The sequence below is a fragment of the Falco punctatus genome, assembly GCF_963210335.1.
Source record: "Falco punctatus genome assembly, chromosome: 10".
NCBI classification, from domain to species: Eukaryota; Metazoa; Chordata; class Aves; order Falconiformes; family Falconidae; genus Falco; species Falco punctatus.
In genome coordinates this window covers 19,416,274-19,443,882 of record NC_137590.1, presented here as the reverse complement: position 1 = coordinate 19,443,882, position 27,609 = coordinate 19,416,274, and the positions used below count along the sequence as shown (strand labels likewise).

At 64.5% G+C, this 27,609-nt stretch overlaps 4 protein-coding genes and 1 long non-coding RNA gene across 10 annotated transcripts; 1 reads left to right on the top strand and 4 right to left on the bottom strand.

The window, feature by feature from the left end:
* Positions 1-59: 59 nt before the first annotated feature.
* LOC308070195 (glycine N-acyltransferase-like protein 3) lies at positions 60-8,275 on the bottom strand. The gene is made up of 5 exons (XM_080403750.1): positions 7,592-8,275; positions 2,111-2,218; positions 1,890-2,010; positions 1,214-1,334; positions 60-1,138 (listed from the first exon to the last, which is right to left on the bottom strand). The coding sequence occupies exons 1-5, from the start codon at positions 7,667-7,669 to the stop codon at positions 718-720; spliced, it is 849 nt and encodes a 282-aa protein (XP_080259876.1). The 5' UTR covers positions 7,670-8,275; the 3' UTR covers positions 60-717.
* Positions 3,326-5,755, bottom strand: LOC308070196. The gene is made up of 3 exons (XR_013930655.1): positions 4,576-5,755; positions 3,481-3,918; positions 3,326-3,449 (listed from the first exon to the last, which is right to left on the bottom strand). It is a non-coding gene; the product is annotated as an uncharacterized lncRNA (long non-coding RNA).
* A 660-nt stretch (positions 8,276-8,935) lies between the features above and the next one.
* On the top strand, positions 8,936-10,234 carry LOC308070194 (glycine N-acyltransferase-like protein 3). The gene is made up of 3 exons (XM_080403749.1): positions 8,936-8,949; positions 9,028-9,156; positions 9,671-10,234. Exons 2-3 carry the CDS (start codon positions 9,041-9,043, stop codon positions 10,098-10,100), a joined length of 546 nt encoding a protein of 181 aa, XP_080259875.1. The 5' UTR covers positions 8,936-8,949; positions 9,028-9,040; the 3' UTR covers positions 10,101-10,234.
* Positions 10,235-10,408: 174 nt separating this feature from the next.
* On the bottom strand, positions 10,409-22,735 carry CLCF1 (cardiotrophin like cytokine factor 1). Of its 2 annotated transcripts, none has more exons than XM_080403746.1 (3): positions 21,892-22,735; positions 14,286-14,452; positions 10,409-12,120 (listed from the first exon to the last, which is right to left on the bottom strand). In XM_080403746.1, exons 1-3 carry the CDS (start codon positions 21,998-22,000, stop codon positions 11,629-11,631), a joined length of 768 nt encoding a protein of 255 aa, XP_080259872.1. In that variant the 5' UTR covers positions 22,001-22,735; the 3' UTR covers positions 10,409-11,628. The 2 variants fall into 2 exon arrangements, with proteins under 2 accessions (XP_080259872.1, XP_080259873.1); XM_080403747.1 differs by lacking the exon at positions 21,892-22,735 and adding an exon at positions 21,029-21,874.
* A 782-nt stretch (positions 22,736-23,517) lies between these two features.
* On the bottom strand, positions 23,518-27,607 carry LOC308070188 (uncharacterized protein; the record flags this gene model as incomplete). Of its 5 annotated transcripts, none has more annotated exons than XM_080403742.1 (5): positions 23,518-24,258; positions 24,833-24,974; positions 25,944-26,029; positions 26,434-26,510; positions 26,931-27,607. In XM_080403742.1, 4 exons carry the CDS (start codon positions 27,605-27,607, stop codon positions 24,960-24,962), a joined length of 855 nt encoding a protein of 284 aa, XP_080259868.1. In that variant the 3' UTR covers positions 23,518-24,258; positions 24,833-24,959. The 5 variants fall into 5 exon arrangements, with proteins under 5 accessions (XP_080259868.1, XP_080259867.1, XP_080259864.1 ...); XM_080403741.1 differs by having other exon boundaries at positions 24,833-24,926; XM_080403738.1 differs by having other exon boundaries at positions 25,944-26,510.
* Between the last annotated feature and the right edge of the window lie 2 nt (positions 27,608-27,609).

Here is a 27,609-nt window from a genome sequence, read left to right as displayed (position 1 = left end):
CATGGCAGTCCCCGTCACCCCACGTGCTGTCACCCCCACCGCTCTTCCCATCCCCCCAGGCAGCGACAACCCCCCCAGCTGTCCCTGGGTCCTATCACCCCATCCCAGCTGTCCTCATTACCCCCAGGCACTGTCACCCCCCTGGCTGCCCCCATCACCCCCGGGCACTGTCACTCCCCAGGCTGTCCCTGTCACCCCACAAGCCATGACTGGAGTGGTGACTCACGCCGCGCAGCCCTCACCCTCTGCCCTCTGCGGTGTGCAGCCGTTCCCTCCTCCTGGGACACACAGTTGGTGACCCACAGGCGCTGTGCCTGCCTGTCCCCACCCCCAGCAGTGGTGACACCATCCTGGGGTTGGGGGAACACGACAGGTGCCACCACCGGTGCAGATTTGCCTGAGGCTTTTCAGCCCTCCCTGGGGGGGGGCGAGAATAGCAGAGGCAGGGCTGTGGTGCATGTCCCTGCACAGAGGGATGGGGTGACTCCCTGGGGACACAGCTGTGTCCCTCAGTGGTGACACCAGGCTGCCTGGGTCACGGCTGTAACGGCCAGTGCTGAGCCAGGTGTGAGAAAACCGGCACCCAGAGGGAGGCACAACCCTATAGCAGCCATCAGAGAGTCTACACTGCTCTTTATTTTGGTTTCGGTTTCTTCCTTACCCCACAGCCCGGGGACTTCCCTGCCCAGAGGGGGGACAACCTGGGCGGGGGGACACTCAGGGTCCAGCCCTGCCCAGGCCAGGGTTGTGCAGGATGAAGCGGCAGAGCCCGGGCAGCCGCTGGTGGCCCAGCTCCTCCATCAGCCGCTGCATGGGCCGGTTGCCGGTGGCCGTGTGCCCAAAGAACGGGAAGCCACGGGCCTGTGCCTGGCGAGCAGCAAGGACCAGCACCGCCCGCATGTGGCCGCGGTTGCGGTGGGTGGGCAAGGTGTACCCGTGGGCCCCTGTCCCGAAGGGGTCGGTCAGGGTCCAGGAGATGGGCTGCCCGGTCTCATCCTGCAGGCAGACGCTGGGAAAGCGCTCCAGAACCTCTGCCAAGTACCGCCGGCTGCGTGCGTTGCCCCCATACGTCCACGTCTCGTTCAGCAGATCCACGTGTGCCAGGCTTAGTGAGCCCACCCGCACGGCGGGGTCCAGCCTGAGGTGGGGGTCAGCTGTCAGTGGGGTCCAGTGGGGGGTGCCCATGCCGGGCTGGGGCAGGTGGGGGGCTCACCGGGGCTCGGGCATGGTGCTGGGGTCAGGGTGTGGGTAGGTGTAGTACTCTGAGACTTCCAGCTCGATGCCCTTGGTCCCTGCAATGGCCTGTGACACTGTGGCCACCCCCTCCTGGAGCCCTGGGGACAGTGCTGTCAGGGGGCTCCACTCCCCCATTCCTGTCTCGAGCCCCCCTCTTCCTGACCCTGGCATATCATTGATGCCCTCCCCAGTGTCCCCAGGGGCTACACGCAACCCCAGTCTCTGTCCCCAGCACCTCAAATCCAACCACAATGCACCCCAGTGCCACCCAGCACCCCTAAATCCAACCACAATGCATCCCAGTGCCCCCAAGTCCAACCACAGTGCACCCCAGTGCCCCCCAGTGCTCCCAAGTCCAGCCCAAACACTTCCCAGTGACAGCGCCCATCAAATTCCTACCCCCAGTGCCCACCCCGGCACATCAAGTCATGCCCCCACCATTCCCCAGTGCATCCAGCACCCCTAGTTCCTTCCACCAGTACTTCCCAGTGCCCCCAGCTCCTTACCCCTGTATCACCAATGGCTCCCCAAAGCATCCCATGCTCCCAGTGCCACCCAACACCACTGATTCCCACCCACAGCTCACACAGTCCCTGCCCGTGGTGCTGCCCAGTGCCCCCCCATGCCCCCCAGGACCCCCATCCCCTGGCCACCGAAGACATGGAAGGCTGTGTCCCAGCGCAGGCAGCCAGGGGTCTCCAGCAGTGCCTGGTAGGCGCCCACATCCCTGTAGAAAGCTGCATGTGTGCTCCTGTAGCAGTCATCCACCGGCATCTGCGGAGCGCCCATGGGTCCCCTGAGCCCACCTGGCAGGCACCAGGGCATTGCGCCCACCCCATGTCCCCCATCACCCCCCAGTGTCCCCGCCAGCCACCTGTCCGCTGCGTCGCGCCAGCACGGCACTGAAGTTGGGCCATGAGTCCACCACGACCTCGAACTCACCCAGATTCCCCCGGTTGATGTTCATCACAGCCCCGTAGACCTGTGGGCAGAGGGGTCAGAGCTGGGGGGCATGGGAGCGCGATAGTTCTCTGAGCTGGGACAGCCCGGCTGTGCCCCATGGCACCCTGCAACCCCCACCCCACATAGGGTGCTGAGGGCGGAGAGGAGGGGGGGGGGGGCAGAGACTAAACCCATGCACCCTCCAGTGGGTGGGTGGGAAAGATGAGCGGGTGGGGCAGGAGTGGGGAAGAGAAGAACAAGAAACATGGATTGGCTGCCTTTTACCATGAAAGGGCTCGGTTTGGCTGATTTATATGGGGCTCTGGGAGGCGATTGACTGCATAGAATGGGCCTGGAAAAGTATTGCCTAGCTTGGAATTAAATTGTGCTGGGATTGGAGTCCAGCTGGGCTGGCATTGGCTGAGGCAGAATCCACTTAGGCCTGGAAGTCTTAAAACAGAATATGACTGGATTGGGATTACTTGGACAGAGTCCATCTGGTCTGGGATTTGTTGTGGCAGAATCCAACTGGGCTGAGATGGCGTGGGGCAGACTCCCAATGGCCTGGGATTGCAATGGCAGAGCCCATCTGGGCTGGGATTGGCTGGGGCAGAATCCTAATGGCCTGGGACTTCATGGGCAGAATCCAGCTGGGCTGGATTGGTTGGCACAGATTTTGATTAGGCTGGGATAGCTTGGAGCAGAATCCTAAAGTCATGGGATTGCAATGGCAGAGTCCATCTGGGCTGGGATTGGCTGGGGCAGAATCCAGGTGGGCTGTGATTGGCTGCTTCAGAATGCCAGTAGGCCGGGATGGCTTGGGGCACAATCCTAATGCCCAGCAGAGGGTTGCATGGGCAGAGCCCAGCTGGGCTGGGATCGGCTGGGGCACAATCCACTTAGGCCTTGGAAGTCTTAAGGCAGAATCTGACTGGGCTGTGATGACTTGGGCAGCATCTGACTGCACTGGGATTTACTTGAGCAGAATTCGACTGGGCTGGGCTGGGCTGTGGCAGAATCCTAATGGCCTGGGACTCCATGGGCACAATCCAGCTGGCGGGGATTGGTTGGCACAGATTTTGATTAGGCTGGGATAGCTTGGAGCAGAATCCTAATACCCTGGAATTGCATGGGTAAGTCCAGCTGGGTTGGGATTGGCTTGGTCAGAATCTCAGTAGGCTGGGATGACTGGAGGGAAGAATCCTAAAGCCCTGCAGGGGATTGCATTGGCAAAGACCAGCTGGGCTGGGCTGGGCTGATGCAGAGTTCAGCTGGGCTGGCATTGGCTGAGGCAGAATCCACTTAGGCCTGGAAGTCTTAAAACAGAATATGACTGGATTGGGATTACTTGGACAGAGTCCATCTGGTCTGGGATTTGTTGTGGCAGAATCCAACTGGGCTGAGATGGTGTGGGGCAGACTCCCAATGGCCTGGGATTGCAATGGCAGAGCCCATCTGGGCTGGGATTGGCTGGGGCAGAATCCAGGTGGGCTGTGATTGGCTGCTTCAGAATGCCAGTAGGCCGGGATGGCTTGGGGCACAATCCTAATGCCCAGCAGAGGGTTGCATGGGCAGAGCGCGGCTGGGCTGGGATTGGCTGGGGCAGAGTCCATCTGGGTTTGGATTGGCTGGTTCAGAATCCCAGTAGGTTGGGATTGCTTGGGGCAGAATTCTAATGCCCTGCAGGGGACTGCAGTCGAAAAGACAAGCTGGTCTGGGATCGGCTGGGGCAGAGTCCATCTGGTCTGGGATTGGCTGGTTCGGAATCCCAGTAGGTTGGGATTGCTTGGGGCAGAATTCTAATGCCCTGCAGGGGATTGCAATGGCAGAGTCCATCTGGTCTGGGATCAGCTGGGGCAGAGTCCATCTGGTCTGGGATTGGCTGCTTCAGAATGCCAGTAGGCCGGGATTGCTTGGGGCACAATCCTAATGCCCAGCAGAGGGTTGCATGGGCAGAGCCCAGCTGGGCTGGGATCGGCTGGGGCACAATCCACTTAGGCCTTGGAAGTCTTAAGGCAGAATCTGACTGGGCTGTGATGACTTGGGCAGCATCTGACTGCACTGGGATTTACTTGAGCAGAATTCGACTGGGCTGGGCTGGGTTGTGGCAGAATCCTAATGGCCTGGGACTCCATGGGCACAATCCAGCTGGCGGGGATTGGTTGGCACAGATTTTGATTAGGCTGGGATAGCTTGGAGCAGAATCCTAATACCCTGGAATTGCATGGGTAAGTCCAGCTGGGTTGGGATTGGCTTGGTCAGAATCCCAGTAGGCTGGGAAGACTGGAGGGAAGAATCCTAAAGCCCTGCAGGGGATTGCATTGGCAAAGACCAGCTGGGCTGGAATGGGCTGATGCAGAGTTCAGCTGGGCTGGGATTGGCTGAGGCAGAATCCACTTAGGCCTGGAAGTCTTAAAACAGAATATGACTGGATTGGGATTACTTGGACAGAGTCCATCTGGTCTGGGATTTGTTGTGGCAGAATCCAACTGGGCTGAGATGGCGTGGGGCAGACTCCCAATGGCCTGGGATTGCAATGGCAGAGTCCATCTGGGCTGGGATTGGCTGGGGCAGAGTCCATCTGGTCTGGGATTGGCTGCTTCAGAATGCCAGTAGGCCGGGATGGCTTGGGGCACAATCCTAATGCCCAGCAGAGGGTTGCATGGGCAGAGCCCAGGTGGGCTGGGATCGGCTGGGGCACAATCCACTTAGGCCTTGGAAGTCTTAAGGCAGAATCTGACTGGGCTGTGATGACTTGGGCAGCATCTGACTGCACTGGGATTTACTTGAGCAGAATTCGACTGGGCTGGGCTGGGCTGTGGCAGAATCCTAATGGCCTGGGACTCCATGGGCACAATCCAGCTGGCGGGGATTGGTTGGCACAGATTTTGATTAGGCTGGGATAGCTTGGAGCAGACTCCTAATACCCTGGAATTGCATGGGTAAGTCCAGCTGGGTTGGGATTGGCTTGGTCAGAATCCCAGTAGGCTGGGATGACTGGAGGGAAGAATCCTAAAGCCCTGCAGGGGATTGCATTGGCAAAGACCAGCTGGGCTGGAATGGGCTGATGCAGAGTTCAGCTGGGCTGGGATTGGCTGGGGCAGAATCCACTTAGGCCTGGAAGTCTTAAAACAGAATATGACTGGATTGGGATTACTTGGACAGAGTCCATCTGGTCTGGGATTTGTTGTGGCAGAATCCAACTGGGCTGAGATGGCGTGGGGCAGACTCCCAATGGCCTGGGATTGCAATGGCAGAGCCCATCTGGGCTGGGATTGGCTGGGGCAGAATCCAGGTGGGCTGTGATTGGCTGCTTCAGAATGCCAGTAGGCCGGGATGGCTTGGGGCACAATCCTAATGCCCAGCAGAGGGTTGCATGGGCAGAGCGCGGCTGGGCTGGGATTGGCTGGGGCAGAGTCCATCTGGGTTTGGATTGGCTGGTTCAGAATCCCAGTAGGTTGGGATTTCTTGGGGCAGAATTCTAATGCCCTGCAGGGGATTGCAATGGCAGAGTCCATCTGGTCTGGGATCGGCTGGGGCAGAGTCCATCTGGTCTGGGATTGGCTGCTTCAGAATGCCAGTAAGGCCGGGATGGCTTGGGGCACAATCCTAATGCCCAGCAGAGGGTTGCATGGGCAGAGCCCAGCTGGGCTGGGATCGGCTGGGGCACAATCCACTTAGGCCTTGGAAGTCTTAAGGCAGAATCTGACTGGGCTGTGATGACTTGGGCAGCATCTGACTGCACTGGGATTTACTTGAGCAGAATTCGACTGGGCTGGGCTGGGCTGTGGCAGAATCCTAATGGCCTGGGACTCCATGGGCACAATCCAGCTGGCGGGGATTGGTTGGCACAGATTTTGATTAGGCTGGGATAGCTTGGAGCAGACTCCTAATACCCTGGAATTGCATGGGTAAGTCCAGCTGGGTTGGGATTGGCTTGGTCAGAATCCCAGTAGGCTGGGATGACTGGAGGGAAGAATCCTAAAGCCCTGCAGGGGATTGCATTGGCAAAGACCAGCTGGGCTGGAATGGGCTGATGCAGAGTCCATCTGGGCTGGGATTGGCTGGGGCAGAATCCAGGTGGGCTGTGATTGGCTGCTTCAGAATGCCAGTAGGTCGGGATGGCTTGGGGCACAATCCTAATGCCCAGCAGAGGGTTGCATGGGCAGAGCGCGGCTGGGCTGGGATTGGCTGGGGCAGAGTCCATCTGGGTTTGGATTGGCTGGTTCAGAATCCCAGTAGGTTGGGGTTGCTTGGGGCAGAATCCTAAAGCCCTGCAGGGGATTGCAATGGCAGAGACCAGCTGGGCTGGGCTGGGCTGGGCTGATGCAGAGTTCAGCTGGGCTGGGATTGGCTGGGGCAGAATCCACTTAGGCCTGGAAGTCTTTAAACAGAATCCAACTGGCCTGGGATTACTTGGGCAGAATCCATCTGGTCTGGGGTTTGTTGTGGCAGAATCTGACTGGGCTGAGATGACTTGGGGCAGAATCCTAATGGCCTGGGATTGGCTGGGGCAGAGTCTATCTGGTCTGGGATTGGGTGGGGCAGAATCCAGGTGGGCTGGCATAGCATGGTGCAGAATCCTAATGCCCTGCAAGGGATTACTTGAACACAGTCCAGCTGGGCTGGATTGGTTGGAGCAGACTCCAGGTGGGCTGGGATTGGCTAGGTCAGAATCCCAGGAGGCTAGGATGGCTTGGGGCAGAATCCTAATTGTCTGAATTTTTTGGGGTAGAATCCATCTGGGCTGGATTGGTTGGCACAGATTTTCATTATGTTGGGATAGCTTGTAGCAGAATCCTAATGCCATGGGATTGCATGGGCAGAGTCCGTCTGGGCTGGTATTGCCTGGGGCAGAGTCCATCTGGGCTGGGATTGGTTGGTTCAGAATCCAAGCTGGCCTGGAAGGCTTGAGGCAGGATTAGTCTCGGCTGGGATATTATAGAGCAGAATCCTAATGCCCTGGGATTTCTTGGGCAGAGTCCAGCTGGGTTGGGATTGGCTGGCTTGGATCCAGCTGCTGGGCAGGTTGATGTCCCTTAGCAACCTAACCTTCCCCTTGGGAACCCCAGGGGTGGCTGGTCTGGGGAGAGGTTGACACTTGGATTCTTGTCCCTGGTGGGGTAAAAGGGGGAGGTGATATGGGGGTCACCATCACCAAGGTCAATAGACTGGGTTGACACAGGGGTCCCTGACATTGGAAGGGGCAGGGGTTACGTGGGGGTCTCTGTCACAGCACAGGGCAGGGGCAACAGCGGTGTCCCCATCGCTGGTAGGGCAGGGGTGACATTGGTGTCCCCATCACGGCACAGGGCAGGGGTGACAGCAGGGTCCCCATCGTGGCATAGGGCAGGGGTAATACTGGGGTCCCCATCATGGCACAGGGCAGGGGTGACAGCAGGGGCCCCGTCACCGGCATGGCAAGAGGCAGGCTCCTCCGCAGGGCCCCCTCCAGGCGCTGCAGCTGGGCCGGGCACGTCAGGATCAGCATGGTCCTGCCAAGAAAGCCCACAATATCAGGGGGACAGGTCCCCCAGGTGTGGACCCCAGCCCTGTCCCCAGCCCCAGCAGTCCCCAGCCCCTCCAGCACTCACCCCGCAGCAGTCCTGGGGAACGTGGCTCCTGGGGGGATGTGGGGTGGGTACCTGGAGACTGGGACAGGCAGTGACACCAGCTGCTCCCTGCTTCTGTGGGGCAAGCAGTGACACCAGCAGATCCCAGGGCCTCCACCAGTTGTCACGGTCCAGCGAGTGTCCCCTGCCCAAGGAGGTGGCCACCTGTGGGGGCAACGGGCAGGGTCCATCCCACTGGCACTGGGCATGGGGCCAGTCCTACCAGCCCCACAGCCACCTGGGGACGGGTGCTCAGCTGGGCCACCTTGCTCCACAGCCACCAACACCCCACAGCCCCCAGATCCTCGGTGTCACTGCCTGCTCCACGGGTCCTCGGTATTCCTGCCTGCCCCACAGCCACCGGACCATGCTGACCCTGACGTGTCCAGGCCAGCTGCAGCATCTGGAGGAGGCCCTACGGAGAAGCCTGCCTGCCACCCTGCCGGTGATGGGGACCCCTCTACCACCTCCCAATCCTGCCAGTGACAGGGACCCTGGGGACCCCTCTTCCTCCCCCTTGCCCTGCCTGTGATGGGGACTCCAGTGATCCCTCACCCTGCCAGGGACAGGCACCCCAGGGACCCCCTGCCCTGCTGGTGAGGGGGACCCCGGGGATCCCTTTGCCGCCTCCCCCCTGTTTTGCTGGTGACAGGGACCTCAGGGTGGTCCCCACATGATGGCCTGACCCCCACACTGGTGGAGCCTGACAGCACCCAGGGTGCAGCCAGACACTACGTGGGGACAGAGGGACACATCATGGCCCCACCACCAATCAGAGCCCCCCATGCCCCCCCCCCCCCCCAGCGCTAACCCTGTCCTGCAGGTCTTGGGGGCTGTGATGACAGTGGCCCGGGGGAACCCGGCTGCCCATGAGGTGCTGGTGGACTCCTGGCCCCATTTTCGTGTCGTCCTGACCCGCCTCCGCCCAGAGGTGCTGCTCCAGGTGCCCCCACCCCGCCCCGGCAGCACCCCATACATTGTGGGGCTGGAGGGGGGACACCACGCTCAGACCCTGCTTCTCCCCCCCACAAGGAGCACAGGGACCCCTGGGACTTCTACACCAACCAGTTGACAGTGTACTACCGGGATGAGGGTGCCTGGCGGGCATTGCTGGGGGGCACCGAGGCGGTGGGCTGGACCCGGGCCTTCCAGATGCAAGGTAAGCCTGGCACGGGGTGGGGGCAGGAGTGTGTCCTGGGCATCCCCTCACCCACCGTGCCCCTGCCTGGGCTGACAGCGCTGCCCCAGGGATGCAGGAGGGGATGTATAAGGCTGTGCGCGAGATGGCTGATGCCAAGGGGCTGCAGCTGGAGACGTACCGGTACCAGGCACTGCTGAGCCCCCGGCCCCCCCAGCCCCGTGTGCAGTAAGTGTGGGGGCACCTGGGGACACGGCAGCACCGGGGGCCCCAGTCATGTGGCTGGGTGGCACAGGGGTCCCCAAGCACATCAGTGGGTGACATGGGGGTCCTCAATCATATCCCTGGGTGACGTGTGGGTCACTGAACTCATCCCTGGGTGACATCAGTCCCCAGGCACATCCCTGGCTGACATAACAATCCCCAAGCACATCCCTGGGTGGCATGAGGGTCCCTGAGCACATCCCTTTGTGACATGGGGGTGTCCCTGAGCACTCCCTGAGTGGCTCCTTGAGTGGCATAGGGATCCCCAAGCACATCCCTGGGTAACATGGGGGTACCCATCTCATCCCTGAGTGGCACTGGGGTCCCCAAGCACAACCCTGGGTGACATGGGGGTCCCCAGTCTCATCCCTGGGTAGCATGCAGGACCTCAATCCCACCCCAGGGTGCAGCAGCTCCCCCATGCCACCCCTGCTGGGAAGGAAGGTGCAGGTCCCCCAATCCCCCGACCCCATTACAGAGTGCCACCGGGACTACGCCTGGCACCTGTGTCCCCATCCCACATCTCGCTGCTCAACGCCACGTGGAGCTTCGGGGGCAATGCCCGCAGCCGGCGGTTCCTGCTGGGGCTGCTGCGGGGGCTGCCCAGTGCCTGCCTGCTGGCACCCCACGGCCGTCCTGTCTCCTGGAGCCTGCTGGACCCCCTGGGCTGCCTCAGCCATGGCTACACGCTGCCCGCCTGGCGCGGGCAGGGCCTCAGTGGGGTGACACTGGGTGCCCTGGGCCAGGGGCTGTACGCCCGCAGCTTCCCCATCTACTGCGGGGTGCTGCCCCACAACACCCCCTCGCAGCGGGCCGTCCGTGCCGTGGGCTTCCTGCCCCAGCCTGGCACCTTCTACACCCTGATCGTCACCCCTCGGGAGTGCCCGGGGATGGTGGCATGGTGGTGACCGTGGTCAAGGGCACCAGGAAAGGGGTACCAGTGCCTGGGGGGGGCTGCATGCTCCCAGGGTGGGGGGTGCCCTGGGCTCAGGGTGCCAATGGGCAGGGGAGGCATGACTGGAGGGAGGGGCATAAGATGGGGTTACCTGGGCTTGGGGGGGGGTCTTGGCTCCCCACCCTGCCACCGTCCCACACAGCAGGCGACACCCCGATCCCCACACTGAGCTCAGAGCCTGGGGCCGTTCACTCTGGCCCCTATTGATGGCACCATCGGCTCCTTGGGCCCCCCCGCCGTGTGGCGCGGGTGGGGCGGGGGCGCTGGAGAAAGGCTTTTATTCGTTCATACAAGAATAGATCTTCTGCAATAAATACCCCAATAAATAACATCTCCAATAAATAAACACTCATAGACGTGGTGGGACAGTGGCCCCGCCCCTAGCCACGCCCCTGAGGCCCAGAGCCCCGCCCCCGAGCCGCAGGGTTGCTGCAAAACGGAGGAGGTGGCTTGATCCACGGGAGGGTGGGGCCTGTTGTAGGGAGGAGGCGGGGCTTATTGCCATGGGGCGGGGCTTATTCCTATGTTCGAGGGGCTTGGTCCTTCTCAAGGGTGGGCGGGGCTTGCACCGACTCTGGAACCCGTAGGGGTGGGGCTTATCTGTGCCTTGGGGCAGGGGGAGGAGCCTGCTGCCCTCCCCAGCCCCACGGGTGTGAGGACAGCCCTGAGAGGGCACCCCCGGGGGGGCGGGCACATCATGGCACTAGTGACACCGTGGTGGCACCAACCCTGGCCTCAGGGCACAGGTGCTGGGGACGTGGGGTGGCTTTGGTGGCCCTTTGGGGTCAGGACCCCCATTTCTCAAGGCACACTGGTGATGGAGAGGGGATATGGGTGGCTTTGGTGGCACTTTGGGGTCAGGAGCCCAGTCCCTTAAGGCACAGCATGGTGACAGAGGGGGTGTGTGGTGGCTGTGGTGGCACTTTGGGGTCAGGAGCCCTGTCCCTTAAGGCACAGTGTGGTGATGGCGGGATTGTGGAGTGGCTTTGGTGGCAGTTTGGGGTCAGGAGACCCACCTCTCAAGGAACTGCAAGGTGATGACGAGTATGTGGGGTAGCTATGGTGACACTTTGGGGTCAGGAGACCCATCTCTTAAGGCACACTGGTGATGGAGGATGTGGGTGGCTTTGGTGGTACTTGGGGTCTGAAGCCCCATTTCTCAAGGCACACTGGTGATGGAGAGGAGACATGGGTGGCTTTGGTGGCACTTGGGGTCCAGAGCCCCACTTCTCAAGGCACACTGGTGATGGAGGGGGGGATGTGGGGTGGTCTTTGGTGGCACTTGGGGTGAGGAGCCCCATTTCTCAAGGCACACTGGTGATGGAGGGGGGGATGTGGGGTGGTATTTGGTGGCACTTGGGATCAGGAGCCTCATCCCGCAAGGCACAGCGAGGTGGCAGTGGGGATGTGTGGTGGCCCATCGGGGTGAGGAGCCCCATCCCGGCGAGGCAGGGAGGGGGGGACATCGAGGGGGGGTGGGCTCAGAAGCCCCTCGCCTCCAGGCGCAGTGTGACCACGGCAGGCGGCACCTTCTTCTTCAGGCGGTTGAAGTCCTTGGCTGAGCGCCACAGCCAGGTCTGCAGCTCCTTCAGCAGCCAGAAATCATCCATCTTCTTAAGGAAGTCATTCGGGGCAATGGGGGTCCCGGGGGGCGCAGGGGGCCCGGCGGGCCCGGCGGGCAGGGGGTAACCGAGGGAAGACATGACACCAGCGATGCTGAGCACCAAACCTTGCAGGCTGGAGCAGAAGTGGCCGAGGCGGTGGCGCAGCTCGGCGGTGCCCGCCTGCCCGTCCAGCGCCCGCAGGTAGCAGAGCAGCCGGCTGTAGGCGCGGTAGTTGGCGGCCAGGCGGGCGTTGTCGGTCAACCCTCGCCACAGGTCCAAGTCCACCGTGGCACTGGGCACCCGCTCGGCACGTGCCAGCCGCGGGGGGTTGAAGTCGGGCTCATTGAAGGGGGGACCCAGGTAGTTCAGCTGTAAGGTAGAGAGGTTGGGGGGGAGGCTGTCAGGCATTGGGGAGTGCCACGAGGGGCACTGAGGATGGGGTCGGGGCTGCCCCTGTGTCCCCAGTCTCCGTAGACCCTGCCTGCCACGTCCCAAGTCCCCATGCCCAGCATGCCCACATTCTCCGTGTCGCAAGGTCTCCGTGTCCTCCTGCACACCATGTCCCCCTCATCCCAGGTCTCCATGTCCCCCTGCACACCATGTCCCCCTCATCCCAGGTCTCCATGTCCCCCTGCACACCATGTCCCCCTCGTCCCAGGTCTCCGTGTCCTCCTGCACACCATGTCCCCCTCATCCCAGGTCTCCGTGTCCTCCTGCACACCATGTCCCCCTCATCCCAGGTCTCCATGTCCCCCTGCACACCATGTCCCCCTCATCCCAGGTCTCCATGTCCCCCTGCACACCATGTCCCCCTCGTCCCAGGTCTCCGTGTCCTCCTGCACACCATGTCCCCCTCATCCCAGGTCTCCGTGTCCTCCTGCACACCATGTCCCCCTCATCCCAGGTCTCCATGTCCCCCTGCACACCATGTCCCCCTCGTCCCAGGTCTCTGTGTCCCCAGTTTGGACATGTCCCCCTCACCCCTGGTCTCGATGTCCCCCTGCCCATCATAACCCCCTTCACATCAGGTTCCCCACTCTCCATGTCCCCCAGTCACACATACCCATCATGCCCCAAGTCTCCATGGTCCCCATGTCCCCAGTCTATGTCCTCCTGCCCACATCCCATGTCACCCAGCTGGATATGCCCACCATGTCCCCTTCCCTTTCATGACCCTGCTCTCCATGTCCCCCATCTCCATGTCCTCCTGCCCACATCCCATGTCCCCCAGGTGGACATGCCCACCATGTCCCAGCTCTCCCTCCCACTCTCCCATGTCCCCAATCCCCACGTCCCCATGCCTATCGCACCCCTCTGTCTACCCACCTCTGCTCATCATGCCCACGGCTCCCATCGGTGGGGCTGAGCCCCCCGGCACCCAGCCCACGGCAGTGTCACCCTCATCATCACTTGGGACCCCACGTGCTGGGGCTGAGCCGGCAGCACTGGGGGCACGTCAGGGCAGAGACGGGGAACCTCTGCGTGAGCCGGTGCTGCCGGCAGGCAGGGAGAGGCAGATGCCTGCACCCCTGCCTGCACCCTGGGAGCAGGGCGGCTCCCGGGCCCCTGCCCTCAGCCGATGAGACATTTCCTTGGCCCCCGGCATGGGTGCAGCCAGGCACGGCAGGGGAGACCCACAGCCCCCCGGGGAGGGTGGGCAGCACCGGCACCACTGGCACTGGGCAAGGGCACCTGAGTGCGAACACGTCACCGGCAACAGCGGGGCATGCTGTGGCACATGCGTGTCCAGGGAGATGGGCTGCCATGTACATGCCTTGTGTGTGCAGGCACGCGTGTGGAGGAACACCGACGCACACGCATGCATGTATGTGTAGGCACATAGAAGCCCGTGCACGCATGTATGTGTAGGCACACAGGCGTGCAGCCACACCAATGCACAAGCACACATACATGTGGAGGGATGCAGGAAGACGCTCCAATGCACAAACGTGTGCAGGCATGCATGCATGCAGCCACACTGATGCACGCACACACACACACACATGTGTAGGTACATGCATGCAGCCACACTGGTGCATGTGTGCACACACATGTATGTGCCAGCACACCAGTGCACACACAGAGACATAAATGCAGGCACACACGTATGTGCAGGCACCCCCAGCACACACCCCCCTGCATGCAGGCACACTCCCACACGCACACACACCCTCACCCTGGTGTTGCGCTGCCCACACCACGTGCAGGCAGGGGGGTCCCTGGCTGGTGGCAAGGGGGCATCTGCTCCCTTCCCCATCCCACAGGTGTCAGCCTGGCACTGCCCCACATTGCCCCCCACCCCATGCCATGCCGGCTCCACATGTGCCCTGTGCCACCACGCCTTGGGGGGTACCCCACTGGTGGGGTGCATGGTGCCAGGGAGCAGGTGGGCACAGGACCCTGGTGGGGTGCACCTGCTCTGGGGAGCCTGGACAAGGCAGGAGCTGGGCACAGGGAGGACGGACAGTGCAACCCCCCCGGTGCCATGGGGCAGGGCAGAGGGCAGACAGGGATATGGGCAAGCCCCTACTCACGTAGGTGCCGGCGAGGGTGCGGAGCTGGTGCTCCAGGTAGCGGGTCAGGTCGTAGGTCTTCTGGATGGACTGGCCAGCACCCAGCTCCTCCGTGCAGTTCAGGGCGGGCAGCGCCGGCAGGTTGCAGAGCGCGGCGCACAGGAAGGTGAAGATCCCCCAAGAGTCTCCTGCAGAGACATGGCGCCTCAGGGGGGCACAAAGCGGGGGGCAACCTCATCCCATCCCGGAGCTTGGGATGACAGGGATGTCCCAGCTGTGGGCAGGACCCCCAGTGCAATCGGCTTCAGTGCCTGTGCACAGTGCCTGTAGGATTCCCTGTGCCACCGGCAACCCCACCCTGTGGGGAGAGCCACCAGCAAGTGGGGAAACTGAGGCACAGAAGGGCTATGCATAGCGGGTTAAGGGGCACCCACACCTGCAACAGAGCAGCTCAGCACTGTCCCTGGCACTGGGCAGCTCAGTATCCCCAGCACTGGGCAGGTCAGCATCCCCATGGGCACAGGGCAGCTCAGCATCCCTAGCAGCGGGCAGCTCATGCCTTGGCACAGCCATGGCAGTGCTATCAGCCCAGAGCAATGCTGCCGGCACAGCCGGTGCAGCGGGGACCCCCGCCTTGCCACGCTGACCCCGCCAGCACCGCCGAGCCCGGGCTCCCCTCTGCGCGCTCCCACCCGCGGGCTGCAGCAACAATCCTTTATATGGTCTGGAGCGAGCGCGGCTCACGGCGCTCCCGCCGGGACGGCACAGCTGGGTTATATTTGGGCATGGCGACTCACCCACCATCAATGCCGGAGCAGGCTGGGCATCCCGTGGGGCTGCCAGCAGCCCTTGCCCCGGTGCAGACCCCCACTCACCCCCTCCAAGGGGCCCTGGGGAACAGCGGGGGCCAGGACAGGGACCCGGAGGAGTGGCTGGAGCATGAGGTGACCTTTGCTGAGGCTGCCAGAAACCACCAGCCGGGTCCCCGTCATCGCCCCTGACGTCAGGGTGGCCTTACGAGCTCCGTTAGCCAGCGGTTGTGCAAAGGTCACGGCCCGCGGCCAGGATGCTCCCGGCCAACTGGCACCTCCCGGCACGCCAGAGCCGGGCTTCCCGGCAATTCCTCCGCCGGGAGGACCCACTGCCAGCACGGCTCATCACCGCAGAGCTCGGCGGCACTCCCGGTGTGGGCAGGCCCTGCGGCAGCCCCCCGGGTGGCAAGGCCTGCGGGAGCCCCACAGTGCCCTCGCACGTCACCACTCCCCGTCACGAGCCACTGGGAGGTTCGGAAACCCAGGAGCAGCCAAGCACTGGTGACGCACAAGGGTCCTCAGGGACATCCCAGCTCCAGCCACGCCAACCCTGCTGCAGTGGGTACCCGGCTGCCCCTGCACCCCCCAGCCCTCGCCATGGGGAGATGCCCAGCTCCCAGCAGCGTGCAGGTGGGCAACTCCCCCGTGGGCATGCAACACGCTGCTCCACCTGGGATACACCCTGCGGGCATGCAACACACTGCTCACGCCTGGGATACAACCTGCGGGCATACAATACACTGCTCACACCTGGGATACACCCTGAGGGTGTGCAACACGCTGCTTGCACCTGGGATACACCCTGTGAGCGTGCAACGTGCTGCTCACGCCTGGGATACACCCTGTGGGTGTAGCGGGTGATATGGGTCCATGGGTGATACACCATGTGTGTGATGGACCTTGTAGGTGTGCAATACAGCCTGCAAATGTGTGACACACCGTGCAGGTGTGCGATACACCATGCAGGTACACAATGTGCCGCACTGGTGTGCCATACACTGTGCAGGACTGTCATGTACCACCCAGGTGTGTGACACACAGTGCATGTGTGGGATACACTGTGCAAACATGTCGATGCACAGTGTGCAGATGTGTGACACACTGTGCACGTGTGACGCGCGGCAAAGGTGTGTGACACACCGTCTCAGCACCGCACACCATGTAAGACACACCGTGCATGCACGACAGATTGTGTAAGCGAGCGTGCGATGCGCCATGTGCATGTGACACACCTTCATGGTGTGTCACATGCCATGCCCATGTGTGACACATGGCACATGACAGCGTGCGCACACCCCAGGCTTATCTCAGCCATGTGCGGGCACCCTGACACGCAGCTGTGCTCTGTGGTGGGCACGTGCAGCCGCTTGCCCACGGCCAGGCCTTGGCGTGCTGGTGTGCCCCGGCGCGTGGAGCATGCCGTTGTCCTGCCTTGCGTGTGTGCAAGCGTGCATGGGACGGGTGGTGGGAGTGGGGTGGGAGTGATGCTGCGGTGACTCACCCGCCCCCGGCTGTTTGCTTTGGCCGAGCCCCTGCACTGCTGGGCTGGCCGGACCCTCACCCGCCGACGGCTCGAGTTTCCAGCGTGGGATTTACACCAGCTCTGGTCCTGCCGTGGCCAAACCAAACACAGCCGGGGAAGCCAAGCTGGGGGGTGCAGGGGGGGCCAGGGCTGGCAGCAAAGGGATGGTGACGGAGCCACCGGCAGCTCCTGGGCAGGTGGCCGGGGCACAGGGTGGAGCAGCACGAGGTTGAGGATGAAGGAGGAAGGGGACAGAGAGGTCCCTGGGGGAGGTGGACAGCTGAGGGACAGGAGATGGCGGGATGCACAGCCGTGGTGGTGGCACAGTGGTGGCCATGGCACAGCGGTGGCACAGACATGGCCATGGCATAGCATGGGTGGCACAGCACTGCAGATGGCACAGTGGTGGCCACAGCACGGCAGTGGCACAGACAAGGCATGGCACAGCAGTGGCCATGGCGCAGCAATGCAGGTGGCACAGCAGTGATGGTGACCATAGCACAACAGCATTGGTGGCACAGACATGACAACAGCATAGCAATGCGGGCAGCATGGCGGTGGCCACGGCACAGCAGTAGCACAGACATGGCCATAGCACAGCGGTGCGGGTGGCACAGCAGTGATGGTGGCTGTGACACAGTGGTGGCCCAGCCATGCCGGGTGTCCCACAGAGCAACCGCTCTCCCTCTCCCACCCCGGTCACAGCAGCTCGGTGCCGAGAGGGAAATGTCTGGGCACTGGCACAGACAATGGCAGCGGTGGCGGCCCTGCGGGGAGGAGGGAGGCGCGGGCCGGCACAGCTGGATCCCGGTGACGTCTGAAAGGAAGAGCCCAAGGGTTTCAAAACCGGCCCTGGAGCCCGGCCAGGATGCTCCCAGCCCACGTAAGCAGCTCATGGCGTGGCTGCCCGGGGTCACCCACTTGGCCCTGGGGGCAGCCGGGGAGCCGGGGCAGCCGGGAGCATGGGATCAGGCACCCGCCGGCTCCATTGGGCAGTGCCAGCAGCACCCCAGGGCACCCATGCTGCCGATGCTGAGGGGCTGTGGCTGGTGGCAGGGCACACCAGCAGTGCCACAAGCATCCCTTGCACATGTGGCAGGAGGGACGGGATGCGCGCAGAGTCATGCCGATGGGACCCCTGCCCTCCTGCAAGCCACCCACCTCCTCGGCGGCGCAGGCGGCCAGTGCTGGCCAGACCTCCCGGCGAGTGGCTGAGGCGGGAGCACAGCCACGGTGCCGGGTGAACTGTTCCCTGGGCATGCTGTGGGCAGAGCCACCGAGGTCAGGAGCAACCACAAGCCGCCCAGAGCCGCTTTCCCGAAACCCTCGTGTGAAGCAGTGCCGGGGTGGGGGTGGCAGCAGGGAAGGGGAGACCTTCGCACTGGAGCCTCCGGGCCCCCCGGCACCACGGTGGGAGCTGCCGTATCTGATGGGCCAGCATCCAGCAGCGAGCAGAACACCATCCCACCCCATAGCCCCAGCCCCAGTGCTTGTGGGAGAGCCCAGCCTAGGAGGTCCCATGGTGGCCAGGCGTGAACATGGCCTTGAGGACCAAGTAGCCCCTGGAAGTGGCCACCTTCCCATCCCGGCTGCCTGCAACCCGGCCAGCAGCATTTAACCCTTCCCAATGCACTGTCACCAGGTGGTTTCACAGCCCAACGTGGCAGCCAGCCTCTGCCCACCGCTGGGTGGGTCATGGAGTGGGTGATGCTCAAGGGCACAAGGACAGACACCTCTGTGTCCCCAGGCTGCTGGTATTTAACCCCGACATGGCCGGGGAGGTGACGCTGTGGCATAGGGCACACAGCAGCAGCCCTGTGAAGCCAGCACAGTGAAGATGTGACGATGCTCACGCTCTGCGTGTGCCCTGCACCCAGCCATCAGTGGACAGAGCAGTTCCCAAGCACTGATGGAAGGGACACATGTGTCCTTGCTCCCCAACAGCAGCCATGGCCACTGCAGTGGCATCCCCATCCCATCCCATGGGATACCACCTGCCTGCTCCCAGCCCCACAGCTCCATCCCAGCTCTCCGGGAGCCACCAAACGCCACCAGCCCTGCCTGCAGCCCCTGCCTCACCCCTGCCTGCAGCTCCTGGTGCCCACCGGCTCCCTCGTCCCCACACGGTTCCCGGTGAGTGAAGCCGCTGTGCCAGGTGCGTGCAGGGCTGGGAGCAGGGGGGTGCACAGTGGGAGCACAGCCCCGCATCCCCCCCCAGCCTGGCCGTGCCTGCGCTCACAGCGCCGAGTGTTTACATCCTGTCTCCTCCGTGTGTTTATAAATGCAGCCGCGTACGGGAGACTCCAGCGAGGCCGTAATTAGCTGGGCCTGGATTTCCCATCCGGCTCCAGCCAGCGCCACGATGGAAACACCCCCGCCGGCAAGGGGGACACAGGCCCCTAATCCCAACCAGACCCTGCTGCCCCGCACGCACGGCCAGCCTGGCACAGCCACAGCACCCACCGTTGCTGGTGCTGCCTGGCATCCATGAGCCATGTGACGCACCCCAGCTGCCTTCCCAACCCTCCCGGCACAGGGCACGGAGCCACGCAGCCCCCTGAACCCACAGGCTGCTCACCACTAGCTCCCCGGGCGCCCCTCTTGGGTGTTTCACCAAGCCCAGCCCCAGAGCCAGGCTGGACCCCCTCTGGTGGAACAGGGGAACCCCAGTGCTGGCCCACGTGGCACTGTGGAGCCCTTGGTGGCACATTCCTCTCCATCCCCTGGCACCTCCAGAACTACACCATCGCCGGCATCTCCCGGCCAGCAGCCACCACCATGGCACAGGGACACTGCCTGGCCAGGTTAGCATGGGACCAGCAGCTCTGCATGGCTGTGCCCACTGGGGACAGCCACGTCCTGACACCCATGCCAGCCCCATGTCCCCCCAGGCACCCTGGCCAAGCCCAGGACACCCCTGTCACCCACGCAAATGCCACCGAGGGCCACGGTGCTACCAGGCCGGTGGTTTGCCGGCACAAGCTGGGCCGGCTGCTGTCCCGTCTGTGCCAGGGTGAGCGCATCCCCATGTGCCTTGCCGGGGCGTTGGTGCCGGTGCTTGGCAGGCAGGTGCAGGACCACAGGGACCCTCTGCTGAGTAGTGGGGTGCCAGTGCCAGTGGCACAGGGGGACAGGCGCTGCCCTGGGGGCCGGGCAGGTAGAAGCGGGGCTGGGGGGGGGGGTGATTTATGGAGCTCTGTGCCACTTAGCAGGGCATAAATCTCCCCCCAGCCTGGCCCTGTAAGCAGAGCCCTCCGCATTTCCCTTCGGAGGCTGCTCACGGGCTGCGCCTAATGCAGCCCAGATGTGCGCCGCCACTGTGCCCTCGCGCAGCCTGCTAAATAGGCACGGGGACACCGGTGCTGCCAAGTGTCCCCAAGCCCTGCCGGGACTGGTAGGCTGGGCTGCCGCTGGCTGGGGATACCCCAAATTGGGGAGCGGGGTCTGGGCAGCTGGTGGCAGCCAGGCTTTCGCCCCACAGCTCCTCCCGTCCTGGTGTTAGATGCTCGCTGACCGCAGGCCCCGGTACTGGTCATGCCACCAGCTCCCTGGCCACGTCCACCGTCCCGGCAGCAGGCAGGAAGGGGAGAGGAAGGGGCGAGGGAGGGCGATGGAGCCGCTGGGGATCCCGGCCTCGCTTTTCCGGTTCCCCGGCGCTCGCCCCGCTTTGCCCGTCCTGCGTCACACCGGCACCACAGGAGCTGGAGCCAAACCTGGCGCCTGCCTCATGCTGCCCCAGCCCCAGTCCCGCCGGGTGAGAGCCCGGAGGGCCTCACGGCACCCACAGTTTGACCTTTTAAGGGTGTTTTCCAGCATTTTCCCCGTCCTTTCTAGGCGAGGAGCCCCTGACCCCGGTGTGCTGGGGGGCCGGCCAGCCCCCCAACGACCCCGGCTCTCCCAGGACTCCCAAGGCGGCTGCTCGGGCCAGGGGAACAAAGCCGACCCGCAGCCAGGGCTGCAGCCCCGGCGACAGTCCCCTCCGGAAAGGGACATTTCCCCGGCACCCCAAAATCCTGCTGCCGTTTCCCAGAGGAATCTTGCCTGCTCCAGCAAAGACGTCCCGAGTCAAGCCCCGAAATCCAGCCCCGGGCAGGAAAAATAACTCTTCCTGCCCCCCCAAATCCCAGCGACTTTCATTTTCCTCCCTCTGTCAGTCCTGGGGTTTAATTCTCCGTGCTCAGCGGCGGTTCCCTCCCTGGTAATCACAAACATGCATGGAAAAGAGGGAACGAGAGAAAGGGGAAAAAAAAAACCAACAACAAAAAAAACCTAGAGAGGGGAAAGTCTTAAATCAATCCCAAAGCCAGACAGACGTTTTAATCACATCAAATTAAAATCAGCAGTGGCTCAGAAAGGAAAAACCATGGCAGGCAGCGCAGGCAGCCCCCCGCCCCGGCCCCGGCCGGCAGCACCCAGCGGCTCGGTCTTACCTGAGAGCTCCCCAGCAACATTTAGCATAGTCGGGGTGCAGGGTGGGGTTGGGGGGGTGAAGGCACAGAGGGGGGGCAGAGGAGCCCGAAGCGGGAGCTTGGCTCTTGCTCCGCGCCCCGAGCGGCCGGCCGAGCCCGCCTGCTCGCCTCTGCCCTGGCTCGCTTGCTCGCTCGCGCACACTCGGGGTTGGTTTTTGGTTTGGGTTGGTTGGGTTTTCTTTCTTTTTTCTTTTTTCTTTTTTTTTTTTTTTTTCTCTCCCCTATTTGTTTTGGTTTGTGTTTGCTTGGGTGTTAGGTGGAAAAAAAAGCTGTCCGGGTTGGGTGGGTTTTTGGTGTGTGAGTGTGTGCAGGGTTCGCACCACGCTCCGGCTGCCTCACTCGCCGCCTTTCCCCCTTCCACCTCCCTTGATTTGCTCTTTTGATTGGTGTCCAGGAATGCAAGAATAAAAAAACGCGAGCTCGCATACACCCTCTCCAAGCTGCTGCCTCCCTTCTTTCCTTCCACAGCCCCCCCCACTTTTTTTTTTTTTTTTCCAAAATTCAAGTGTTAAGCAGAACCAGGTTGCTTTCAAGAATGTATTTGATGTAATTGTACACAAGAGCGGGCTCCATTCATTCCCTCCCTCCCCCCCCGGCCTCCCCCCCCCTCTCCCCGCCAGCCCCAGGGTCCCGGCGCCGGGCAGAGGTGGGGAGGCTGGAGCCGAGCCCCGGCGGCGCGGAAGACGGGCGGGGAGGGCAGGGAAGGGGGTCCCCGGGGTGCTGCCGGCCGGGCAGGAGGGGGGGACCCCCCGCTTTCCCCCTCCCTTCACCCCCCGGCTCTGGCTCCCGCACGGCTTTTGTTAGTGGCGGCGGGGGGGTCCTACCTGCTCGCAGCTCCATGCGGGCCGGGCGCGGGGCCGGGGTTGCGTGGCTGGGGGCTCCCGGGCAGGCAGGCAGCGGTCCCGCACACCGCACCGGGGCTACGGCTCCCATTTGCCGGTCCCAGCCCTCTCGCCTCTTCTCCTCCCGACGTACAGAGCCGCCGCCGCCGCACGCCGAGAGCCCGGTCCCCGGGGGGGGTCCGGGGAGGGGAAGGGGGGGGGGACGAGGCGAGGTGCGGCGGAGCGGCTCCTCTCGCCGCCCCGCAGCGGGGCCGGGGGGGGGGGGGGGGCGGGGGGCGGGGGGCGGGGGGTGCCAGCCTGCCCCCCCCCCCCCGCCCCCCCCGCGGGCAGGGGCCGGGGCAGAGGAGAGGTGGGAGCGGGGAGGGGCGGCCGGAGGGATGGGGAGGCGCGGAGCCGGGCGGGCGGGCAGCGGGGGCCGGCCGGTGCGGGGCGGGCGGCGGGACGGGCTGGCGGCGGGGGGCTGTCCTCGCCTCTCCTCTGGCACAGCCAGCCCCCTCCCCTGCCGCTCGGCCGGCAATAAGAGGGGCTCCCCGGGGAGGGGGGCGCGGAACCCCCGCTTTCCCGCCCCGGCTCGGCTGCCGGCGGCGGGGACGGGACGGGAGCGGCCGCTGCCCCGCCGGGACGGCCCCGGGGCGGCGGCAGGTGAGCGGCCGGGAGCGGCGGGCCGGGAGCGGGAGGGGAAGCCCGGTGTGGCTCCCGGACTCCGCACGGGGCTCCCCCTCGGCGGCAGAACCGGAGCCCCCGGGAGCGGGCGGCGGCTCAGCCCCGCGCCCGCCGCACCGGCAGCCGGAGGGGAACCCTCCGCTCCCCGGGGTGGGGGAGGCTTCTCCCGGCATCTCTAGTCCCGCGGGCCGCCCCCGCTCCTGCTGCCCGCACGGCTGCGGGGACGGGGAAGGGAGCCCGGTCCCGCACACGACCGCCCCCCCCCCGCCCCGAGCCCTTCTCCCGCGGGGGGGCGAGAGCCCCTTCCTTCCCAATGAACCTCCCCCGTTAGGCTGACCCCCGCCCCAGCGGCCGCGGGGACCCCGGCAGCGACCGTGGCGTTCCTCCTAACCCACCAGGGTGAGTGGGGTGGGCACCGGGGGCGAGGGCAGACCCCCAGGACCAAGCAGGGTGTAAAACCCTGCTGGAGCCCCGACATCTCAGCAGCAGGGGAGGGGGGCATCCAACAGCCAGGACTCCCCCCACAATCCCTTCCCCTCATGACCCACATCCACGGGTGGGTGCTGCCACGGAGGCCACAGTGCATCCCTGCTGGGAAGCCAGGGCTGCGCACTCGGTGACGGAGGGGAACGTCCTCGCCCAAGCTGGCTCCCCCGAAAAAGCTTTGTTTAAAACAAAGGGCTGGCCGGCCAGCGCTGCTCGGGAGTGCTGGGAAGGGCTGGGAGGTAAAAGCCAGATTCGTTTCCACTCCAGCCCCCAGCCCAGGCCAGGTCTGAGCCCTCCCAGCTCCGTCGTTGGCACCTTTCTCTGGGGCACGGAGCAGCAGGTATCTGTCCGGTACACGCCAACACCGGCCTTTCCCCAAGTCCACAGGGACCCGCAGTGCCAAACCCGCCAGCCCCAGGTTTAGAGACCCCCCGTACAGATAAACCACGCACTGACATGCACTGTGGCGCTGCCGGGGTGATTTATTGGCTGGGAGTCGCAGATTTGGCATGCTCTGGGGTGGCGGGGGGTGGTGGTGGTGTGTCCAGAGCCCCCTGGTTAAGATGAGGAATTCTCCGTGCACTGCTCTGGCCCAGGCAATGCCACTGCTGCTCGCGGGCTGCGGGGAAGGCGACGAAGTGAGCCCTGCAGACCGGCTGGGAGCCACGGGGAAGGCTCCTCGGCACTCGCTCCGGGGGTGCTGCAGCCCCAAGGGTGCAGGTAGGGGGCTGCAGAGGTGTTGGTGGGACAGCACCTGTGCAGGACAGAGCTGCCCAAGCTCTCGCACCGGGGAAGCCGGCCAGAGCGGCTCCGCGGAGGGAAGGTGCCTCAGCCTGGCTCCCCTGCAGTGTGCCTGAGAGGGTCCCCACCTCCGCCCCTGCCTCTGCCCACACAGCGTGGGGCCAGCCCCTCTGCTCCACTCCCCCAGCCGCGGTGCAGAGTATCTGGTTTCCCCCCAGAGCAAACAGCCCCCGCCAGCATCGTGGAGCAGTTGGGAAAAGCCGCCTTCATGTCCCTGGGGGGGCTGCAGGAGCGGCTGCCGGAGCGGCTGCCAGCCTGGGGGGGCTGTCAAGTCCTGCTTACTGAGGCAGCAGTGGGGCTGCCCATCGCTGCCCTGTCCCCTCCCCAAAAGGCAGTGCTGAGGTCGTTCCTGGTGAGTTTTCCAGCTCCACAGCTGCACGGCTCACACTGGGCCAACACCTGAGAGAGGAAAGAGGAGGAGAATGGTAACGCGGCCAGTGGACTGTGGCACGAGCCCCCCCAGCCCAGCAGCACCATGGCAGCCCCCTCCAACAGCAGCCCTGCGGTGCATACAAGTCTGTCCCCCCACCCCAGCCCATGCCTTCCTCCCCAGCTGCCTCCTGGCTTCCTCAGCCCCCTCTCCACTGCCACAGAGCCCCGTGCCAGCGGTGGTGCCAAGACGGAGCCCCTGCCCCGGGACAAGGGGGGCAGAAGGCACAGGCAAGTCAGACCACTGGAGAGCCCCAGCCAGGCATCCTCCTCCTCCTCTGCAGGCCTGGCCTTGGGCACCAGACCGCAACAGCCCCGCGTGGGCGAGGCCGTGCCCCCCTGCCCTCGGGGACCACGTCACCGGCAGTGCCGTGGGCAGCTGACCTCACCTTCATCCCAGCCCGGGCGTCGCGGGTCCCTCCGCCGGCGCCACTGCCGGCCCTGCCTCCCACTGCTGACCTTTGTGGCGTGTAGCTCGCCGCCTGCCCGCCTGCTGCCGCGCCATGGCCCCTGCCCACCCGCCTGCAGCCCCTCGTGCTCCTACCTGGCCCCTCCATGGCCCCCAGCTCCGTATCCAGCACTGTTTGCTCTCTTCAGGTGGTAACAATATCCCAGGGCTGCTCCAAAGCTCCGGGCCCCTCACAGATGGAGGAGGGAGAGAAGAGGGGATGTCAAGTGCCCAAGTGCTGGGGCAGACCCAGAAAGCCCAGCAACAGGGAGGGTTTTAGCCCCAAACCACCTGCAGCCCCTCCGAGGCATGGGCTGGGGCTGGCAGGGCACCGTCCCAGATCCTCAGGGACACCCCTGGGGCGCAGCCAGGGGATGTCTCAGGGCACCGAGCAGCCATTTGGCCCCGCGGCGGCAGGCGCCTGTCCCCCTCCTGCCAGGCAGGGAGCAGGAGCCCAGCTGTGGCCGTCTGTCTCCCCGCGCCGCTGGCTGGGCGAGGGCACCACGCCATGTGCTTGGGACGCCATGCCGGGAAGGAAGCTGTGGCTCTCGGAGAAGCAGGCAGCCACTGGTGTTGGGAGATGGCCCCGAGCCCGTTGGGTGGGAGGGGGCACCCGGGGATGGCAGGGAAGGTGCCAGGGATGAGGGTCCCTGACTGTGTGGGTGTGCTGGGAGAGGTGGAACAGGGCTAGGCTGAGCCTGGGGGTGCCGGAGCCCCCAAGGGCTGCCAGGGTCCTGCTCCCAGCCCGTATCCAGCCCAGTCCTCAGTGCCTCGTCAGCGCTGGCTCAGGGCGGCCAGGGGAAGAGGGAGGGGTGCGCGTGGCTTTGGCCACCGCTGAGGTGTGTGTGTCACGACCACAGCCAGCTGCGTCCTATCCACAGCCCCATAAAACGCCGAGCCCCGAGGCCAGAGCCCCTCCTGGGGATGCCGGCTCCAGAGGAGCCCGGCTGCTGTTCAAGAGCTGGAACGGACGCTCACTCACAATCCCGTCCTCCTCCTCCTCCTCCTGGGAGGAAGGGGCCGGTAGCCAGTGCTCACCCCAAGGGCGGACGGAGCCAGATCCAGCTGACCCCGGGTGGCCAGACCCCGAGCCCAGGCCAAGGCAGGCCTGGGAGTCCCCTGAGCTCCCTGCTTGCGGCCTGAGCCCAGCCACACACATGTGGCTTGGCCTGCAAAGCGGCCCCACAAAGGTCAAAAGTTTGCGTACCTGGAGGAGATGCGCTGCTGAGGGGCTTTGTGTCCAAAATCCCAGATGTGGTGCATTTGGAGAGGCACTGAGCACCACTGGCACACCTGATACAGAAAAGAGGAGGAGAAGCCGTGGCCACATGCTAGAGGATGGCAGCCATAAGAGAGAGGCTCCGTGCCCCCCTCCGTGCCTCCCCCCTCAGGTGCCAGCCCCACTCTGCAGGCTGCGTACTGGGGCCCCTCGGCTCCAGCTCTGCAGCTACCGAGCCCAGGAGGAGGGACTTGGGCAGCCGCTGATCCTGCCGCGGGCGGGAGCCAGCTGAAGGACCGGACCCTGCTGTGAGCACGAGTTGAGTTCCTCGCAGCCAGACCCCCTGGCCTCCCTCGAGGCCCCAGCCTGAGAGCCAGTCGATTCAGGCTGGCTGCCTGTGTGAGGAAAACGATTTGCTGAGCTCCCCCTCGCCCAGCCTCCCCGGCAGGACCCCCTACACTCTTTATTATTATCATACCCTTGCCCGCCTCAGATATGGTGCCAGCCTTCCAGGTACAAGCTTCCCGCTTTCCATCACAGCACAGCCAGCAGCACCTGCAGGATAAGGAGACTGTTAACCACTGCCAACCCGCCCACGGCATCCCCGCTCACCCGTGTGCCCTCAGGCACTGTCAGCGGGCTGAAGCTGCCCAAATGCCGGGCTCCTGGGAGGGACTGGAGTGTGGATGGCTCTACCAGCTACTGCACACCCCTGTGTGGGTGACCACCCGACTCTGGGGAACCACAGGCCTCCCCAGCCCCACAGACGCAGCCCAGGGAGCCCCATGCCCAGTGAGTGTGGGCAGGGGCCAGCGGCAGCTTGATGGAGGGGGCTGAGCTGAAGGGAATGGGGAGAGCCTGACAGTGCGCCTTACCCCGGGTCCTGCTGGGAGGGGCAGGTGGGGGTGCGGGTCAGGCACTGCGGGAACAGCTGCTGAAGGGAGAGGGGGTGGCCGGAGCCCCGGCGGGATGCACCCGCAGTGCTGCTGGGAGCCGCTGTGGGGAGCCGCGGCACAGGCCTGGTGCAGGGCGGGCCCACCCGGGCACAGGCCCCTCAGAAAGGCCCAGGGACCCCGGAGGACCTTCCCGAGGGAGGGCTGAGGCCTGGCAGGTCGCGGGGAGAAGCCAGGGATGAACCAGGCGGCCCGGGGAAGGGCCCGAGCGGGCAGGCGGCGGCAGGGCCGGGCCGGGGGCTGCGGAGCAGTGCTGAGGGGCGCCCAGCCGCCCCTAGCCGTCGAAGCCCCATTGGCTGAGAGGTAAGTCACTCCAACGGCCAGCGGCGCCTGCGCTCTGCCGCCCAATAGCGAGCCGCGGGGGGCGGGCCCGAAGCAAGGGCGGGGTCTCCTCGGATACGTGAAGCGAGAACGCCAGATCGGGAACGCCGCCGGGCCGTCACGCGGGAGCGTCGACCAATCAGCTGGCGGCGGGGGCGGGACGGAGGCAGGCGTCCGGCCAATGGGAAGGCGACGGGCCGGGGCGGCGCGGGAGCCGGGAAGGTACCGGCGCGGCGCGCGGTAAAGCAGGCGGAACCACTGCGCGCTGCGCGGGGGGGGGGGAGGGGGGAGGCGGCCGCCACCATTCCGGGTCCGCTGGGGAGGCGGCACCGCCGAGGCACTGCGGGGTGGAGAGGTGGGGGCGCTGGGCGCGTCCATCG

Excerpts from the sequence above, each read along its gene's own strand:
- LOC308070195 (XM_080403750.1), bottom strand. The coding sequence starts at position 7,669 with ATGCTGATCCTGACGTGCCCGGCCCAGCTGCAGCGCCTGGAGGGGGCC. Across the intron at positions 1,335-1,889 it reads CACAGCCTTCCATGTCTTCG|GGCTCCAGGAGGGGGTGGCC; the intron begins GTGGCCAGGGGA and ends CACTGTCCCCAG. Across the intron at positions 1,139-1,213 it reads AGCACCATGCCCGAGCCCCG|GCTGGACCCCGCCGTGCGGG; the intron begins GTGAGCCCCCCA and ends CCCCCACCTCAG.
- LOC308070194 (XM_080403749.1), top strand. The coding sequence starts at position 9,041 with ATGCAGGAGGGGATGTATAAGGCTGTGCGCGAGATGGCTGATGCCAAG. Across the intron at positions 9,157-9,670 it reads CCCCCCCAGCCCCGTGTGCA|AGTGCCACCGGGACTACGCC; the intron begins GTAAGTGTGGGG and ends ACCCCATTACAG.
- CLCF1 (XM_080403746.1), bottom strand. The coding sequence starts at position 22,000 with ATGGGAGCCGTAGCCCCGGTGCGGTGTGCGGGACCGCTGCCTGCCTGC. Across the intron at positions 14,453-21,891 it reads CCGCATGGAGCTGCGAGCAG|GAGACTCTTGGGGGATCTTC; the intron begins GTAGGACCCCCC and ends ATGTCTCTGCAG. Across the intron at positions 12,121-14,285 it reads GCACCCTCGCCGGCACCTAC|CTGAACTACCTGGGTCCCCC; the intron begins GTGAGTAGGGGC and ends TCTACCTTACAG.